General features: G+C 45.9%; 1 protein-coding gene across 1 annotated transcript in view; it reads right to left on the bottom strand.

Annotated features, from left to right (window-relative positions):
• Window positions 1-18,760, bottom strand: part of ilvbl (ilvB (bacterial acetolactate synthase)-like) — a 43,540-nt gene that overhangs the window by 3,270 nt on the left and 21,510 nt on the right. Inside the window, exons 7-14 of the mRNA XM_038778754.1 lie at window positions 17,707-17,804; window positions 15,568-15,704; window positions 14,687-14,821; window positions 12,193-12,307; window positions 8,389-8,558; window positions 6,476-6,546; window positions 3,274-3,345; window positions 2,129-2,234 (exon numbers count right to left, since the gene is read on the bottom strand). Of these exons, the coding sequence (XP_038634682.1) occupies window positions 2,129-2,234; window positions 3,274-3,345; window positions 6,476-6,546; window positions 8,389-8,558; window positions 12,193-12,307; window positions 14,687-14,821; window positions 15,568-15,704; window positions 17,707-17,804 (904 nt within the window). The remainder of the gene's footprint in view (window positions 1-2,128; window positions 2,235-3,273; window positions 3,346-6,475; window positions 6,547-8,388; window positions 8,559-12,192; window positions 12,308-14,686; window positions 14,822-15,567; window positions 15,705-17,706; window positions 17,805-18,760) is intronic.

Raw genomic sequence — 18,760 nt, 5'->3', positions numbered from 1 at the left:
CTGACAAGAAGACACTGAAGGTCTATCCACTGTATATGCGACAAGTGACAAAGCCTTCACAATTCCCATACAAGATGTACGACGTCTCAGCGAGACTGACAGATCTCAGCTAGTATGTACAGAGGCACTCGACAATCAAAGTGAGGCTACTAGTGATTCCAGTGACACCACGTTAATTCAAACCTCATCTACTCGAGCCTCTCCACAAGAACCTGAAATGACTCCAGACGGGGGAGCATCAAGGAACCAACAGTGATTCCAGTAAACCAGAAAGGGCTCCGGACGGGGAGCGTCGATAAGCCAAAGATGATTCAAGTGAACCGGAAATGACTCAAGACGGGGAGCGGAATCAGAGACGGCACGCTCAATGAAACAGCAGATGCCACAAAAGACACGGACACAAGTAACTTTGTGAAGGTCTCGAATTTGCCACTCGGTGTGGTCATTGAGAGCGACAACAACAACACTAAAACAACGACTGGTACAATATGGTACAACTCTGCCAATGCAGGACACTGTGACAGCACAGCTCAAGATAATGGCAAGTGTGCAGACATACCATGGCATGTTAACGCATCTTACAAATTCACATTTGTTACACTACAAAGAAGCAGACCAGCTTCCAAGGCAGCTGACATACGGCATCAATACCGTTAACACAGACACCAGTCCAGATCAGACAGGAAAGATGACATCAAAAATCGCTACTACAAGCATCGAAAAAAAAGAGTCCAAATCAGACAACGAAATGATTTGACCATTTGAACACCTCCTGATGACTTCTTGGTTCCTTAAGCACAGGGACACTGACGGCGTTCACAAGGAAATGACAACATCAACATTGACAGTTCAATAACAAAACAAGAAAGCTACTCGACCAAGTAAATTCATGAACTTTGGACTCATATTATTTGGTATTGTATAATCATCACTGTTATCATGACTTGGACATGTCATCACTTATCCAACTATTTTGTTCAATTTTCTTTAACACTGTACAGAAAATATGTAACACAAAAAAAGGGGGGTGTGGTGATATGCATCACTGTAAATACACAAGGGGTTAATGTAAATACACTACGACTATGTAAACACTAGAGGAGCACCAGAGACGTCATGACATGCAGACATACAGCTAATGAACACTTAGAATAGGACACGACCAATGAGCAGTCAAGACACCCAGAGGTGACATTACCACAAGGGGGCATTGCACAACCCATATAAAATGACAGGGCACACATGCTCTGTCTCTTTCCACAGGCGACACAGAGAGTAGGACAGGGGCAGATCAGAAGCATCACACCCACCACGTGGCTTAGAACAGACTGGTTAGTTAGACTGAGTTACTATAGCAAGATTAGCAGGAGAGTTGAACTCCGAGAACTGTGCTAATGGTTCAATAAATCACATTAAACTTACTTCAAAGTCTGGAGTATCTTTTGGTCAAAGCTACATCGAGTTGCAGCCTGTGTTATCCCAGAGTACATAACACATCACATGAAACTATAAACATACTGCAAAAGCCGTCTCCCTCCTTTACAGGTCCCACCTTTACACACACCAGCTTTTTGTTCAAAGCGAAGGTAAAATCAGCGTCATGGCTCAGCTCCGCCCACACACTGACATCACTGCAACCAATTGATAAACACCCATTTCTTAAAGATACATCCACTACAGTTATTTCATAAACATCCATTTCTACATGACACTCCTTGGAAATGCATGAGAAGAGGCTTGGGCATTACACTTTCCAATATTCACTCACTCTATGAGTGGGGACCTTGAAATCACTTGGAGGTTCAGTCTCCAGAGTAGAACAGTCTGCCGACACTGCCTAAACTCACTCATGAAGAATGGACACTTGGGTTAGCGGCCACCATCTGCCGCAGTGGATTAAAAGGCATAAGCAGGTTTTCACTTTACATTCTCAGCCAGATACACCTGCATATTGGTCTTACTATCTGCTCAGCAACACTGGCTCAGAGTAAGCAATTAGACAGCTGGATATGAATCAACATTCATCGCTCTTTCATTCCCCTGTCCACTATTGATACAACAAGCGGAGTGCGGAGAAGCTTGCCAAGACAGGAAATGTATTAGCACAGTGGAAGACCTAACCACGTACCGGTGTATGCCAGGCCACAGGCCACGTTGCTGCCCAGCAATGGAACCTGCTCTCGGGAAATCTGGCTCCAGCCGGCATCATTGCCGACCAAGGCGATCACAGGAGTCTGAAAAGGCACATTAATTTGTGAGATACATAATTGTAAACACACAGGCGCAACAATCCCCCCACCACCACCCCTCATGCATACATCCCCCGTACACACACCCCCACCCCCCTCACACACGCATTCCCCCCCCCTCACACACGATTGATGTTATGCACATTTGTCAAAGCAAAATGCTCTTTCAGACTCTATCTAAAAACGTTAGCTAATTGTTTGGGGAAGGCGGAGCAAGAACTGGATTAATAACAGTGTATCCATATCAAATAAAATCTGAATTAAAAAGCTTGCGTCAGTGGTGACCATGAAATGACAAGACGTTGTAAAAATTCATCTAGCTCACTAACGTTCAATAGTGAAGGAAACATCCGCTGTTCTTATTCAGTCTGGAGTCTGTGCAAGTCCAGACTTGGAGCAATGTCACTGAAGAAATTACTTCTCTCAAAGATTGCATATCTGCAGAACTCACTAACCACAGGGTGCAGTGGATGCCAGGACTGTAAATATGAGGAGATAAATAATGGGTTGAAGGTTATGGAGAACGAGCAGAGAAGTGGAGTTGAGGCCAAGAGATCAGCCATGATCATGTTGAATGGCCGAGTGGTTGAATTGCCTATTCCTGCTCCTAGTTCTGATGAAAAATGCTTCCCACGAAGCCTAAGGACATCAGGCCTAATCCACACAAGGACTGGTTTCAGTGAGTCACAAGGTACAGGTTGGGACCATTACTCACTAGACTAACGACAAGGTTTAGCACAGAAAGCCTGAGCACAGACTACTCCCACTAGAAAAGCAATTGTGCAAAGGACTAAAGTGGCAGCATTGTGTGTACCTGCACCATATGGACTGCAGTGGTCCAAGGTGACAGCTCACAAGGGCAATTAGGGATGGGCAACAAATGCTGCCGAGCCAGCAGCATCCACATCCCATGAATGAGTTTTTAAAAAGAGAATTGACTTTGAATGTGTTGCACTTGCTACAACAGTAAGAAATAACTGAAATTTACAAATACTCAATTGAGAATCAGCCACGTGACACTTACCTTGTGGCGTTTGAACGTGTCAAATTCAGCGATGCTGTAGCCAAGGGAACCATCTCCATAAACTATCCAAACCTAGACAAAAATAAAACACATGGATTCTGATCTCTCTAAATCGGCACAATGATCAATGCTTGTGACTCAAGTCTGTGCCGAGGACAGAACCATATTCCTCTTGTACTCAGTACTGTTATTCAGTAGTCCAAGCCAGGAACAGATCAGATGTAGAGCAAGGGTTCCTGTACCCCACCAATGGTCCAGAATTGTTCCTGCAGCCATCTCTCAATCAGCACCATGTGTTAAATTCTTTATCCCCTTGGCCTTCGGCTCCAAATAATTTTGTCCCACAAATTGCTGGAATTGAGAGCTGCTAAAGGCAAGGACAACAGTGAATCTATATTTTTGCTGAGCAGCACGGCCAACAGACTAGTCATAGACTTTTAAAGTTCAGAAAGAGGCCCTTCGGGCCATCAAGCACCTATTTATTCTAATCGCATTGTCTAGCACTTGGTCCATGGCCGTGCATGCTATGGCATTTCAAGTGCTCATCTAAAAGCTCCTTAAACGTTGAGGGCTCCCACCTTCACCACCCTGTCAGACAGTGAGGTCCAGATTCCCATCACTCTCTGGGTGAAAAAGAATTTCCTCAAATCCCCTCTAAATCTACTGCCCTTACCGTAAATCTATGCCCCCTGGTATTTGGCCCTACAACTAAGGGTAAACATTTCTTCCTATTTACCCCATCTATGTCCCTCAGAGTTTTGTACACCTCAATCTGGTCCCCCTCAACCTTCCCTGCACTGAGGAGAACAAGCCCAGCCTAACCAGCCTCTTTTCACAGTAAAAACACTTCAAGCCAAGGCAACATCCTGGTCAATCTCCTCTGCACCCTCTCTTGTGCAATCACTTCCTCCCTAAAGTGTGGTGACCAGAACTGCACACAGTACTCTAGCTGTGGCCTAATCAGCGTTTTATATAGTTCCATCGTAACCTCCCTGCTCTTGCATTCTATGCCTCGGCTAATCAAGGCAAGTAGCTCATATGTCTTCTTAACCACCTTAACTACCTGTCCTCCTGAGTTCAGGCACCTGTGGGCATGCACCCAGAGGTCTCTCTGTACTTCCTCCCGCTGTTCTCTCTTGCCTTGTTAGTCATCCTAAAATGGTTCAGTTCACACCATCGAGGGTTAAATTCAGTTTGCCACTATTCTATCCATCTGACCAGCCCATCTATATTGTCCTGCAATCTAAGGCTTTCCTCCTCGCTATTTATCACACCACATATTTGTGCGTCATCTGCAAACTTTTTTTTGTGAAAAACATTTTAAGGCATTTATAATTTTATAATAGCAAGAGTAAACAGTACAAATACAAATATAAACATAGTGCAAAGACCGCCTCCCTCCCTCACAAGTCCCACCTCTAAACAATAATCTAACACCCCCCCCCCCCCCCCTCCTAGCTCATCTTCCCATTTGCGCTTCAGCTCCTCTGTCTGCGTTTCCTCCGACTCCATGAGTTCTTTATAAATATCCAAAACCTCCACCTCTCCCACCTTCATTCTGGACTACAGACTACATTGTGGGCTACAGGACTACCCTGTCCTGTAGCCCACCGTGGCGGTAGGAGCTGAAAGGTCGAAACTTGCCTTAGCAGAAAATCCCGTATCTGCAGATATCTGAATCCATTTCCTGCTGACAGTTCAGATTTCTCCGCTAAATCCTTCAAACAGGGGAAGCTCCCATCTATAAATAGATTCCCCATCCTCTCAATCCCTGCTCTCTGCCATCTCAGAAACACCCCCATCCAGCCTTCCCGGTACAAATCAATGGTTATTGCCGACTGCAGTCCAGATCGATGCTCCCTCCACTCTCATGTGCTTCCTCCGCTGTCCCCAGACTCTCGGGTCCGTCACTACCACCGGGCTTGTGGAGTATCGGGCCGGTGAGAACAGCAGAGGTGCCGTTACCAATGCCACCAAACCTGTGTCCTTGCATGATGCCACCTCTACTCGCTCCCATACACCCCCCCCCCCCACCCCCACTGCCCACTTCCTAATCATGGCTACATTTGCCCCCCAGTAACAGTTGCTAAAGTTGGGCAGTGCCAACCTACCCTCCCCTCGACTACGCTCCAGCAACACTTTCTTTACTCGTGGGGTTTTACCCACCCACACAAAACCCAAAATCACCTTGTTTACTCATTTAAAAATGGCCCTTGGGATAAAGATGGGGAGGCACTGAAAAACAAACAGAAAACTCGGGAGGACCGTCATTTTCACGGACTATAATCTCCCTGCCAGTGACAGAGGGATCATGTCCCACCCTCGAAAGTCCTCCTTTATCTGTTCTACTAGCCGGGTCAAATTTAGTTTATGTAACAGCCCTCAGTCCCATGCCACCTGGATTCCCAAATAACGAAAGCTCCCTCCCACCACTCTTCCGATCATCTCTCCTTCCCCCTTGCCTGGATCGCAAACATCTCGCCTTTCCCCTTATTCAATTTACACCCCGAAAACCAGCCAAATTCCCCCAAAATCCTCATTATCCATTTGTGTTTCAGATTCCAGCATCTACAGTATTTTGCTTTTATTAAAATAAATTTAGAGTACCCAATTATTTCTTTCCAATTAAGGGGCAATTTAGCATGGCCAATCCACCTACCCTGCACATCTTTGGGTTGTGGGGGTGAGACCCACGCAGACACGGGGAGAATGTGTAAACTCCGCACGGACAGTGACCCGGGGCCGGGATTGAACACAGGTCCTCAGCATCGTGAGGCAGCAGTGCTAACCACTGTGCCACCATGCCACCCCATTTTGCTTTAATTATAGCAGAGAATTAGGGCTTTGCAACAGATAATTTCCTGGGACACATACATCATCCCTCTGCTGAAATGTCCATACTGAGCAAAGCCTCACCTCAACAGTCTGTATTTGAACCCAGATCCCAGAGATGAAGGGCTAGAAGCAGATAGGCAGTATTAACATGGCACCAATTAATCAAGACTTTGGCAGCCTAGATTTCTCTCACACAGGTTCTCAAGTCAACCAAAACTTTTAACAAGGCATTTAAATACTGTGATGATTTTTTTAGTAAGTATTACAACTCCCTCACTTGCTTTCTGAAAATGATAAGCCATAAGCCAGAGCAGCCAACTTTTGCATATAGCTCCTGTGAGGTAGAAAAGAAGGAAAATAAACTGACCTGTGACTCTGGCCTGCAGAGCTTGGCTCCAAGTGCAAACCCACCACCAACTCCAAGTGTCCCAAAAGCTCCTGGGAACAAAAAGACCAGAGAGATGAAAAATTAGTTAGAAATGTAGACACTGCTTAGAAACAGATTAGAGTTTATGAGTTCAAGCTTCACACCAGAAGTTGCATTACCAACATGGAACAACACCCCAGTGCAACACTGAAAAGGAGTGCTGCACTGTTAGGGGTCAGGGTCACTTAGGCCTTGCCTGCCTGTTCCAGTGAATGATGGAGGGAATGCTGCATTGTCCCAGTGTGCTGAATGATAAGTTGTAATGGGAATAAGATAAGTTTAGTGTTATGAAGGGTTAGATCAAATGAGCAAATTGCCTTTGCCGCTGCGTTTCTACATAGCAATTTAAATGTGACAGCATTTCCAACTCTCTACCATCTGTTCTCATTCAAAATCATCAATGGCCAGAGTTCATTTCATGGGCAATTTACTAGCATTTATAAAGCTGCACATAAGACAAGGGTCCCTATCCACTCCTGCTGGTATAATCTTACATTTCAGATCCTCATAGTTCAAAACAAAAGTTGTTTTTAATGAAATAACCTCAAGCAGAATTATTTTTTGCTATTCGCCATCTTGAACACAACAGGGGCGTGTACACGATAGCTGAGCCTTCCTGCCCGCCTGATGTACAACTTGAGACACAGCAGCAAACAGGTCCAGTCTAACACCTTTCATTCAACATAATATTATGTTACTGACTGTACCTCCACTGACGTTGATCCTGTCCTCTTCTCAGCCTGACCAGATACCTTAGGGCTCATTATTTAATGTAAACATCAAAAAACTGATGCTAAAATTAAAGAACAATGATTTAAGCTTTCTCCCCAGTCAACAGGTAGCAGCTTCCACTAGAGTCTGAGGCACTCAATATATACAGAGACTTTGGTGCACTATCGAGGGAATGCTGCATTGTCCCAATGTGCTGAATTTCAGCCAAGGTATTAAGTGACTCTTATCGACCTGCTCATTTCAGATCCTTGGCACTATTCAAACAGCAGAGTGAGTGTAGTGGTATTGTCACTGTGCTAGTAATTCATAAACCCAGGCTAACCCTCTGGTGACCCCCGGTTCGAAGCCCACCATCGCAGATGACAAAATTTGAATTCAATAAAAATGTGCAATTAAAGGTTTAATAGTGACTACGATTATCGATTATCGTAAAAACCCATCTGGTTCACTAATGTCCTTTCGGGAAATAAATCTGCCATCCTTACCTGGTCCGGCCCAAATGTGACTCCAGATCCACAAGCAACATGGTTGACTCTTAACTGTCCCCTCAACTGCAATTAGGGATGGGCAATAAATGCTGGCCCAGCCAGCGACGCCCACGTCACAAATAAGATATTTTTAATATAAATATAAAAATAAAAAATATATATTTTTTAAACTTGATACCCTGGCCAATAATTTTCTTTTAACCAACACTGCTAAAAGCAGATTATCTGATCATTCAGTTCTCCTGTGTGAAGCCTTGCTGTATCCTAAGTGCATTCGCTCAATAACAGTGACTGCAAAAGTAATTCATTGATTACGAGGCATTTTGAGATGTTCGGAGAATCTGATAAAATGCTAAATTCTATAATTCATTGCAAATTTGACATCTGCTAAAGTTGGAACTTATGTAAATATTCTTCCCCTAACCCCCCCTCTCCCAGTGGTGCTAACACATTGGCACCCCATCCATGTAAAATGTCTCGTAGAGGGCGACTGTTAACCGGTTACTTAACCAGAGAAAGGAAATCACAGCTGGACTCTAGCCAGGTCTTATCAATGTCCATTTTGCTATAAGGACCTCTGGTTGATCATCCCACTCCCCTTTTAACACCTTCAACAATTTTGTCTGTACTAACCAGGATCAAGCCATCGGAGCGGCCCGCGGGGTTTCAGGATATAAGCAGCACTACCCACAAAGTCACCCCCATCCGTCACTATTATGCTGTCCTCCTCCATCAGATGCTCAACGCGATGCAGAACCTTCAGTGGATTCAGGTGTTTTGCCACTTCTTCCACTGCCTTTTCACTGAAAGATAATAAATGAATATTCAATTTCAGAAACTATGTCCTCTCAGCAGCTCACACACCTGCTCATATCCACCTCAACTGACCCATCCCAACGTTAAAACCCTCAAATTATGACTTAAAATTGGTAGCACTCTCATCTCAGCTAGCATTTTTTAAATGTGTTTACAGAATGCGGGTGGTTACTGGCAAGGCCAGCATTTGTTTCCCATCCTATTTGCACTGTCCACACATGGTGTATGTATACAGTGTAGTCTTGTTAGGAAGAGAATTCCAGGATTTCTGAACCAGTGAATCCATTAAGGATTCAAATCCAAGGGCGGCACGGTGGCGCAGTGGTTAGCACTGCTGCCTAACTGTGCTAAAGACCTGGGTTCGATCCCGCCCCCGGGTCACTGTCTGTGTGGAGTTTGCACATTCTCCCCGTGTCTGTGTGGGTTTCACTCCCACAACCCAAAGATATGCAGGTCATGTGGATTGGCTAAATTGTCCCTTAATTGGAAAAAAATAATTGGCTATTCTAAATTTTTTTATTTTTTTTTTATAAAGTATTAAAGTCCAACCCAAGAACACAAGCTAGGCTGATGCTATTGAGTAGTACTGAGTAATGCCTACTTTTGGATGGATCATTTTAAATGGTACCCCACCTGTATGGACACGAGGTGCCCTAACCATTATCAAGGAGCAGGACCTATTCCAAGCGTCCTGGCCAATAATCCTCTCTCAACCAACACTGCCAGAAACAAAGTGCCTGGTAAGTCACCTCATTTGCCATCTGAGGAATCTTGGGGCAGTTCTCTACAACACTGACTATAGTTGAAAAATAAATTTTACATTAATAACACTGAAAAGCTCGAGGATACAAGGTGATTCATAAACACAAGAACCTATGAAAACACCATCATTTTTAGGATAGGGAAAGGCTATTGGACCCCGCAACCCCCCACACCCATTTTTGATTGATCTCAGCCTTACCTACACTTAATCACACATCATCCTTGCACTTTCAATAAAAGGAAATAGTTTGTGGAATTATTTTACCGCCTGCTTCATGACAATCTCTGGTAACTTGGTCAAGTATTTATCCCTCAATTTGGCATGAAAACAGTTCCCAACTTCCCTTCTCACTGCCAGCTTCCGAATATCTAATTCTCACCTCCTGTTGTTTTAAACTTTCCACCATAATTGGTACTGTACTTCATTATTGTAAAGTTCAGCTACACCTCCAAAATGTATTGCCAGCATTCAAGTCTCCCAACAATGCAACTCAACTACAATTTAAATCAGCAATAGTTCCAGTCCTCATCTCATTAGCCTGGTCCACTCCCTCTTAAAGGCATCGACCCTTTGATGACCACTGTTTCTTCAGAGTCTGCTGACTTGATCTAAAAGTACTACTTGTGTGTAAGCCTTGACAGCAATTGATGAGTCTATTTGACCTTTGGGGCATCCTCATAAAGTAAAGTCACCAGAGGCCCAGATGACCATAGGCTGCTTTCCCCTTTGAGGGGGAAAGAGCTGACTGGTGGTGATTTAACCGGAGGATCACCACACCTCAGGCAAGATAGTTGAGAAGGCGGGGCCTTCATGAATGTACATGCAAATCGCTGCAGGGTTCCATCGCCAGCAGTTGGGATTGGAATCCTCAGCTGATTCATCTCCCAAACTCCAAGTGACCAGACTAATTACAACAGTCTTACTATCAAACATGGAGATCGGCTAACCTCGCGCAGAAATAGGCTGGAATTTTCCAGCCCTGCCCACGGGTGGGATCTTCCAGTCCCACCAAAGTCAATGGACCTTTGGTTGGCTTGCCATAGACAGAGGTCCATTCCCCCCATCCCTCAACCAGACATGCCACAAGGCTCCCCCGCTACTCAATTAGACCACAACTCAATATTTTTGGGTACCCTCGGATAAGAAAAAAAATCTGACTTTATCAGTTTGAAAATTCCTATTGTCTCAGCATCGACATCAACAACCATTTAAAAGGGAGAACAGAGTTACAAATTTCTAGCACCCTTTCTATGAAAAATAATTTTCTAATTGCACTCGGGAGTGGTCTCGGCTGGTTTAGTTCAGTTGGCTGGACAGCGGGTCGTGACGCAGAGCTAGGCCAGCAGCGCTAGGTTATTCATGAACCTGCTCAACCTTGCCCCTCGCCAAAGGTGTGGTGACCCTCCGGTTAAATCACCACCAGTCAGCTCTCCCCCTCAAACGGGAAAGCAACCTAGGGTCATCTGGGACTGTGGCGACTTCACATTACTTCTTTTGAATGGCCTAGCTCGAATTTTACAATGTGCCTCCTTGTTCTCGATTGGCCCCCAGGCTGGTTCTCGATTGGCCCCCAGGCTGGTTCTCGATTGGCCCCCAGGCTGGTTCTCGATTGGCCCCCAGGCTGGTTCTCGATTGGCCCCCAGGCTGGTTCTCGATTGGCCCCCAGGCTGGTTCTCGATTGGCCCCCAGGCTGGTTCTCGATTGGCCCCCAGGCTGGTTCTCGATTGGCCCCCAGGCTGGTTCTCGATTGGCCCCCAGGCTGGTTCTCGATTGGCCCCCAGGCTGGTTCTCGATTGGCCCCCAGGCTGGTTCTCGATTGGCCCCCAGGCTGGTTCTCGATTGGCCCCCAGGCTGGTTCTCGATTGGCCCCCAGGCTGGTTCTCGATTGCCCCCAGGCTTGTTCTTGATTGCCCCCAGGCTTGCCACCAGACAACATATTTACTTTGCGTTTACCCTATGAACATCTTTTAATGTTTTAAACACCTCAATCAGTTCACCTCCAAATTTCCAATCCTCGGAATACAAGCCAAATTCAGTCGAAGAGATCAAAGCAGGGTTATTTGATTTAGGTATTCACTGGTTAAATAGCAGTCGTCAGAGGACCTTTCATTAAAATCTTAGTAGAGGGCCATGTGGCAGATGGGAGCAAAATACCAACAACACTTTTAAGGACGAGTGTCTCTCTCCCCCCCCCCTCCCCCCCAGTGGTTTGATTGGAAAATACACACAAGTTACAAAATGGAAACAAGCCATTTCTCCCATCAGAACCAGAGCACACAGTCCTAATTACTTTTTCTGCAATGGCAACAGAATCAACAGCGACATGAAGAAAAACATTTTCAAGCTGCAAGTGCTTGGGATCTGTAAGGCATTTCCCCGAGAGTGTCATGGAGGCAGCTCCAATCGTGACTCTCAAAGGGAACTAAATAAGCACCGTAAAATAAAAATACATTTTGAATGGCCATGTGGAAAGGGCTGTGGAATGGGACTAGCTGATTCTTTTCTTGAAAGAAAACTAACATGGGCTGAATGGCCTTTTTCTGACCCGACTCCCACATCCCTTCATCTACCTATTCCAGTTCATCTTAAATAGTCACAGTTTCTTCTTCACCACTTGCCCTGAATTTTTTCACAACTTCAAGGTTTATCTTGTTCCATGTCAATCTCTTATATTTAATTTTACCCATAACTCAAAACACCTCAAATTGCTGGAAATCATTAGCCCTCCCTCTCCTATCCCATCCGGTAATAACTTAAAACACGTCCATCATGTTGTCTGGTAATCTGCGTTGTGCGAATAAAAAGCATAATTTTATTTTAGGTATATGTAGTGTTCAAGTCCCTTTTTACATTCCTACCTATTAGCCTTCTCCTTTTTAACATCTCCCTCTTTCAGGCGCCGTGTCCAATCGCTGGGAGCCTGGTAACCCTTTAGGCCCTCTGCCAACTGAACTAGAAAGGAGCCAGGGTCATCTGAGGGAGACAAAGACACAGTAATCAGATAAATTGCAATCAGAGTCACGACTAAACAAATCAGAACATAGAACATTACAGCAGAGTATAGGCCCTTCAATGTTGCGCCAACCTGTGAAACCCCTCTAAAGCCCATCCACACTATTCCCTTATCGTCCATATGCCTATCCAATGACCATTTGAATGCGATCATTCTAATGTTTCAGTGATGGGATTGGGTTGATTCAGTGGCTGATGGACCCCAATCGCAAAATGCTGTCCGGTAGCAATCAATCATCCCATCATCAATGACAGCCAAGAAGTTCCCATCCCAAAAGTTGGCCTTGGCAAGTGAATTCTCTTTTTTTAAATAAAGGATTTCTGACAGACCCATAAACCCCAGGTATAATCAGGCGACAATCATCACTGAATGAATATTAATATTGGTTGTAAAGTAACAAGACACTTAATAATTATTATTTCTCCATTCACACTCTGCTACAGGGCTCGTGCACAAACCTCCTTGCAGCTAGTTTGAGGATTGGGGCTGAAGGAGAAGGATTTGACCGAGTGGTCTATCTCCCCTGGGAATGGCCACTGGTTTATTTTTGGAGGAGGTGGGGCTACAAGACCATATCTTAAGTTAGCCTAACCAGACTAATGTTCACACATTCCTCACTGTTCATTCTCTTCCCCAAACCATCACCCCTCCTGAAGGTGCTGAGAAACCCATCTGTATCTTGGCCAAATGGGAACTCTTCACATGTGAATGTTGGGAGGGACTTCAATAATGGGTGTAGATTTTTCATGGAATTTACAGTGCAGGAGGAGGCTATTTTGGCCCATTCTGGCCGGGCAGGCCCTTGGAAAGAGCAACCCACCCAAGCCCACGCCTCCAACCTATCACCGTAACCCAGTACCCCACAGGGCAGCATGGTGGCGCAGGGAATTAGCCCTGCTGCCTCACGGCGCCGAGGTCCAAGGTTCGATCCCGGCTCTGTGTCGCTGTCCGTGTGGAATTTGCACATTCTCCCCGTGTTTGAGTGGGTTTCTCCCCCACAACCCAAAGATGTGCAGGCTAGGTGGATTGGCCATGCTAAATTGCCCCTTAATTTGAAAAAATTAATTGGGTACTCTAATTTTTTTTTTAACCCAGTAACCCCACCTAATCTTTTCTGGACACCAAGAGCAATTTAACCCCCGCAGACACGGGGAGAACGTGCAGACTCCGCACAGACAGTGATCCAAGCCGGGAATCGAACCTGAAGCTGCGAAGCAACTGTGCTACTGTGTTGGGTGTGATTAATTCAAGTTTTGTCCTCACAAACACACTCATTTTCCAGCGGCTACAGGAAACCAAGCAGGTAAATTCAATAATACTATTCAATTATATTACAAGCAGAGGCCAGAGACTCTGAAAAAGAGTCATAAGACTCAAAACATTAACTCTGGGTTTCTCTTCACGGATGCTGCCATGGCATTTCATGTTTTCATTTCAGGTCAATTCAATGTTGGAAAATCATTCCCAATCACATTTACTTTCTTTTTCCTCCTCTAATCAGCAGGGGCAGCAGGGTAGCATGGTGGTTAGCATAAATGCTTCACAGCTCCAGGGTCCCAGGTTCGATTCCCAGCTGGGTCACTGTCTGTGTGGAGTCTGCACGTCCTCCCCCTGTGTGCGTGGGTTTCCTCCGGGTGCTCCGGTTTCCTCCCACAGTCCAAAGATGTGCGGGTTAGGTGGATTGGCCATGCTAAATTGCCCGTAGTGTCCTAATAAAAAAGTAAGGTTAAGGGGGGGGTTGTTGGGTTACGGGTATAGGGTGGATATGTGGGTTTGAGTAGGGTGATCATGGCTCGGCACAACATTGAGGGCCGAAGGGCCTGTTCTGTGCTGTACTGTTCTATAATCAGAGAGAGCACGCGAGAGGCCTGACAGGACTATTCCTCGTGTAGTCTGGGGAGACAGTGGTGTAGTGGTATTGTCACTGGACTAGCAAAACAGAGACCCAGGTTTGATTCCCGCCACTGCAGATGGTGAAATTTGAAATCAGTAAAAAAAAATCTGGGATTTAAAGTCCAATGATGACCATGAAACCATTGTCGATTGTTCACTAATATCCGAAGGTAATCTGCCATGGTCTAGCCTAGATGTGACCCCAGACCCACAGCAATGTGGTTGACTCTGAACTTCCCTTCCAGGGCAATTAGGGATGGGCAATAAATGCTGGCACAGCCTGTGACGCTCATGTCCCATGAGCGAATTTTTTAAAAGTCTCAAAGAGATCAAAGCTGAGAGAGTAAAAGGGGACATACCAGGTTTATGCGGTTCAGTGCAACCGTGGGCTGTGCCCATTGCGGGGAGCTAACACCTAGTTCTTAAATGGAGTCATCACAACTTACCCCTCACGGAAAGCGTTGGCTTCCAGAACATGTCTGAGTTTTTCAGCAGCTGCGAACTGTCACGGTTTACGGCAACTATCTTGCTCCGTCTGCTGAGAACACGGCCATATGACAGGCGGAAATCGCACACTGTACCTGATTGCCAAAAAAGGAAAAACCATCAGCCTGGGGGTTGGGGGGGGGGGGGGGGGGGGTGGTGCGGCTGTAATCAACAACCCCTCAGAGCAGGACAAGGACACACAAAAGCTCAACCGACAATAGATCTGATTAAGGGCACAATTTTACTGCAGTTATAAAGTTTCTGGCCTCATTTCATTAAATACAGTTTTCTCCCCGCTCGGTCTATCAAAATTAGCAAAGCAGGGCACAGGCCAGCAATCAGCCCGGTGGATCGTTAGTACACCCGAGGGGAAATGCAATCCATTTGTTCGGGTATTTTTTTATTTATTTTTTTAAAAGTACAATTAGCACACAATTGGTATTGATTTTGTAGAACGTAACCTGTGCTAATTTGAAGCCTTCAAATAGATCAAGAGTTCATTGAAAATTTCTAAAATTTGTTAATCTGATTTAGACAACGGGTATTAATGATAATGGAATCAAGAAAGACAGATAGAGCCAAGATGCAGATCAGCCGTAATGGTGAGTGGGCAGTGAACAGAGGAGAATCGCAGCACAGCCAGATTCCTAGCACTTCAGCACGGCACAGAAACAGCTGCCGCCATTATGATTAATTACTTCATTTTGAGGTGAATTCAGAGAAGTGAGAAAGCCCCAAATAAATTAAAAGGCTTTTTTATTCAGCTTTAAAGATTATTGCGGGTATTCGAGACAATTCTGTTAAAGGCCTTTCATTATTGCTTGATCGGGATCTCACCAACCTGCCAGGATCACCAGGTCTGCCTCTTTCAAAGCATCCCTTCGGTTCTGTCGGATGTGAATGGGGCTGTCCCTTCCCAGCATTCCTCGAGCCATGCCTCCCAGGAAGCAAGGAATAGCCAGAGATTCCAGAGCTGCCCTAGGTGTAAAATGTTCACAATGTCAGGTACATTATCGTGCCACTGTATTACTATAGACCGTGAATGGTACTTCCCCAACTAAAGAACCAAATGGAATTAATGCAAAAGCTAGAATACTGTTTTTTCCATTCCCATCCCCAACTTTGGCAAGTATTTCTAAAACCGATTTGCTATAGATGTGGGAATACTACCCAATCTCATGACTTTACGCGTGCACGGTGATCTGTAAACAGTCAGTGCTTAAAGTAGAGTGCTCGATTGGGCCAAACTGGAAGCAATTTCGTGTTGCGCATTTAGAATGCGGATTAAAAATGTCCCCAAAGAGATTTCTCGTAGGATTGGTGTAGCTCACACCCAACCTCGTGTAATTGAAGTCCATCGAAGCCCACATCTTCCAACCTTTCCTGCTTATTTAATCATTACATACCCACCCTTCTGAATTAACTTAATCCAACACACTTCACTATCCCCACTCCACTCTCAAGTCTCTCAAAACCCCTCTCTGACCGTTCTTCACGCTCCCCTCCCCACACTTACTGTCCCAATAGGGGGAGACAGTAGCTTGCCGGTAATGTTGTTGGATAGGTAATCCAGAGACCCAGTCTAATGTTCTGGGGACTTGGATTCAAATCCCACCACAGTAGCTGGTGGAATTTGAATTCAATAGAAATCTGGAATACAAAGCTAGTTTCAGTATTGGTGACCATGACAACTGTCATCAATTGTCATAAAAGCCCATCTGTTTAACTAATATCCTTTTCGGGAAGGAAATCTGCCATCCTTACCTGGTCTGGCCTACATGTGACTCCAGACCCACAGCAATGTGGCTGACTCTTAACTGCCCTCTGAAATGGCAGAGTAAGCCACTCTGTACAACAATAGTTAAGGATTGGGAACAAATGCTGACCTTGCCATGAAAGAAAACATTTTAAAAAGGATTAAGTACTATTCCAGGCCACCTTTCCTGTAAAGTGTTGGGATACCTTTCCCTACTTAAGGAATATAATCTCTCAAAATGCAAATTTTGACTTTTACAACTGACCAGGAAACTTGCAGGCATATTCAACGCCCCAGAAGTTAAGGGCGGTATTCTCCGCCGGCTCCACAAATCGCAGGGGCCGTCGTGAACTCGGCCGAGGTTCATGACAGCCTATGGGGCCCGCTCCCCGCACCTAATTCACCCCCACCCGGGGGGGTAGGAGCGGGCCCCCGTCATTCCTGGCCGCGACCTCGGCCGCCGGAAATGACGCCCGAACGACGCTTCGCGGATGTCATCCGCGGATGCGCAGGAACCCGCGCATGCGCAGATGACATCAGCGCACTGACGACGCGAACCCGCGCATGCGCGTTGCAGTCTTTCTCCACTGCCGCCCGGCAAGACGTGGCGGCTTGATCTTGCCGGGCAGCGGAGGGGAAGAGTGCGTCCGTTTTGGACGCAGGCCCGACGATCGGTGGGCACCGATCGCGGGCCTGTCCCCTCCGGAGCACAGTCGCGGTGCTCCCATCCCAATCGGGCCCCTGGATGCCCCAAACGGGCATCCGGCGCCCGTTTCACGAATGCAGCGACCAGGTGTGGTTGCTGCCATGGTGAAACGGGCGTGAAGGGCCGGCCACTCGGCCCATTGGGCTCGGAGAATCGCCGTTCGCCGTAAAAAACGGCGAGTGCCGATCTTTCCGTTGGGGGGGAATCGCGGGGGCGCCAGGGGGGCGGGAAAAATGTCGGGAGGCCCTCCCACGATTCTCCCACGCCACGTGGGGAGCGGAGAATTCCGCCCTAAGAGTTTAAAGCAATACACTAGTTCCATGTGCACTCAATCCTCAAACAGCAGAGCATCGCAAAATGGTTCCATACTTATACAATCAAAAAACTTGTCCACAACTTAAAACACCACCCTCACCAAAGTAACGCACACTTAGTTGCAAACTGAGACGCAAACTTTGATTAAGCAGGGAACAGAGAGCTGGGCCAGCCCCACAGACATCAGATGACCATCGACTTACCGGATATTGTCCACAGGTGTGGGTGGGAGCGTTGCCTGGCTGCCCAGAAGGATGACTGGGTTTTTAGCCCTGCTCACCATCTCTACACAGCACTGCACCTAAAGAAACAAAAATTAAACCTTAGAAATTGTTCCACAAACATTGCATGCAAAACACTAATATTGTGATACTAAATGGAAAGTGCATGCTTGATGCCCACCCAAGTTGGTTAATGCAGTAAATAGCTGAATGGTAAAGACAAGCAAAAGCTTAATCATGTCTGTACTGAGTTAGTTGGTTACAATAGTGCTCAGAAGAATGCTTCAATTGGTCTCAGCACTCAAGTGTGGGAGAGCAGGGAAGAACAATCCTGTTCTTCGTCATTACCCTGCAAACACCGCTAAGTTTATAGGTGTCAGATATGGGCACCATTAGGACAAGTTGTGTTGCCCGCCACAGGCGAATAACCCAGCACCAGGTCGAGGGTTAAAGACGACGAAAGGCTTGGCAGCTCTGTAACACAAAACCCAGGCAGCTTATAGCAGGTTGAATGGCGGAGTTGAATGGTAGGTTTGCAATGGAAATCAGCGAAGATTTTTGTTGGAGAAAGGTTTTAAAAACGTTTAGTTTCTGTAAAAAGAAAACACTGAACATGTCTTTTTAAAATAGCAGCCCCAGCAATGTTTGCTCAGGCTTTTGTCAACAGGCTGGAAAATTGGATGAAAGGATCAGAGCTCGTGAACTGCAGTATTCAACGCAGAAAAGTAGAGAAACTGTTTAACTGACTGTGGGAACCTTCCAGTTAGTGTGATGCATTGGCTGTTGATTCCTTTGTTAGAGTGAGGCCCATTCACTGTTTATTGTGCGTTTTTGTTTGAGTCAGCAGTGAGAGGTGCAGTGGTTTCTGCAGCTGTCATTGTGAGGCATGCCCTCAGCTTCAGCTGGATGTGACAATGTTGTGCAAATTCAGGTGTGCGTGTCAAAGATGACACTTGGGAATGAAGACACTTTCCCCTCATGTCGATGGCGTGCACATTTAAATGCTACAGACAGCAGGGTAATGCACCCCCCCCCC

This window comes from Scyliorhinus canicula, chromosome 19 (genome assembly GCF_902713615.1).
Source record: "Scyliorhinus canicula chromosome 19, sScyCan1.1, whole genome shotgun sequence".
Lineage (NCBI taxonomy): Eukaryota > Metazoa > Chordata > Chondrichthyes > Carcharhiniformes > Scyliorhinidae > Scyliorhinus > Scyliorhinus canicula.
Note: the sequence above shows the minus strand (reverse complement) of the source record. Positions and strands in the feature narration are given on the sequence as shown.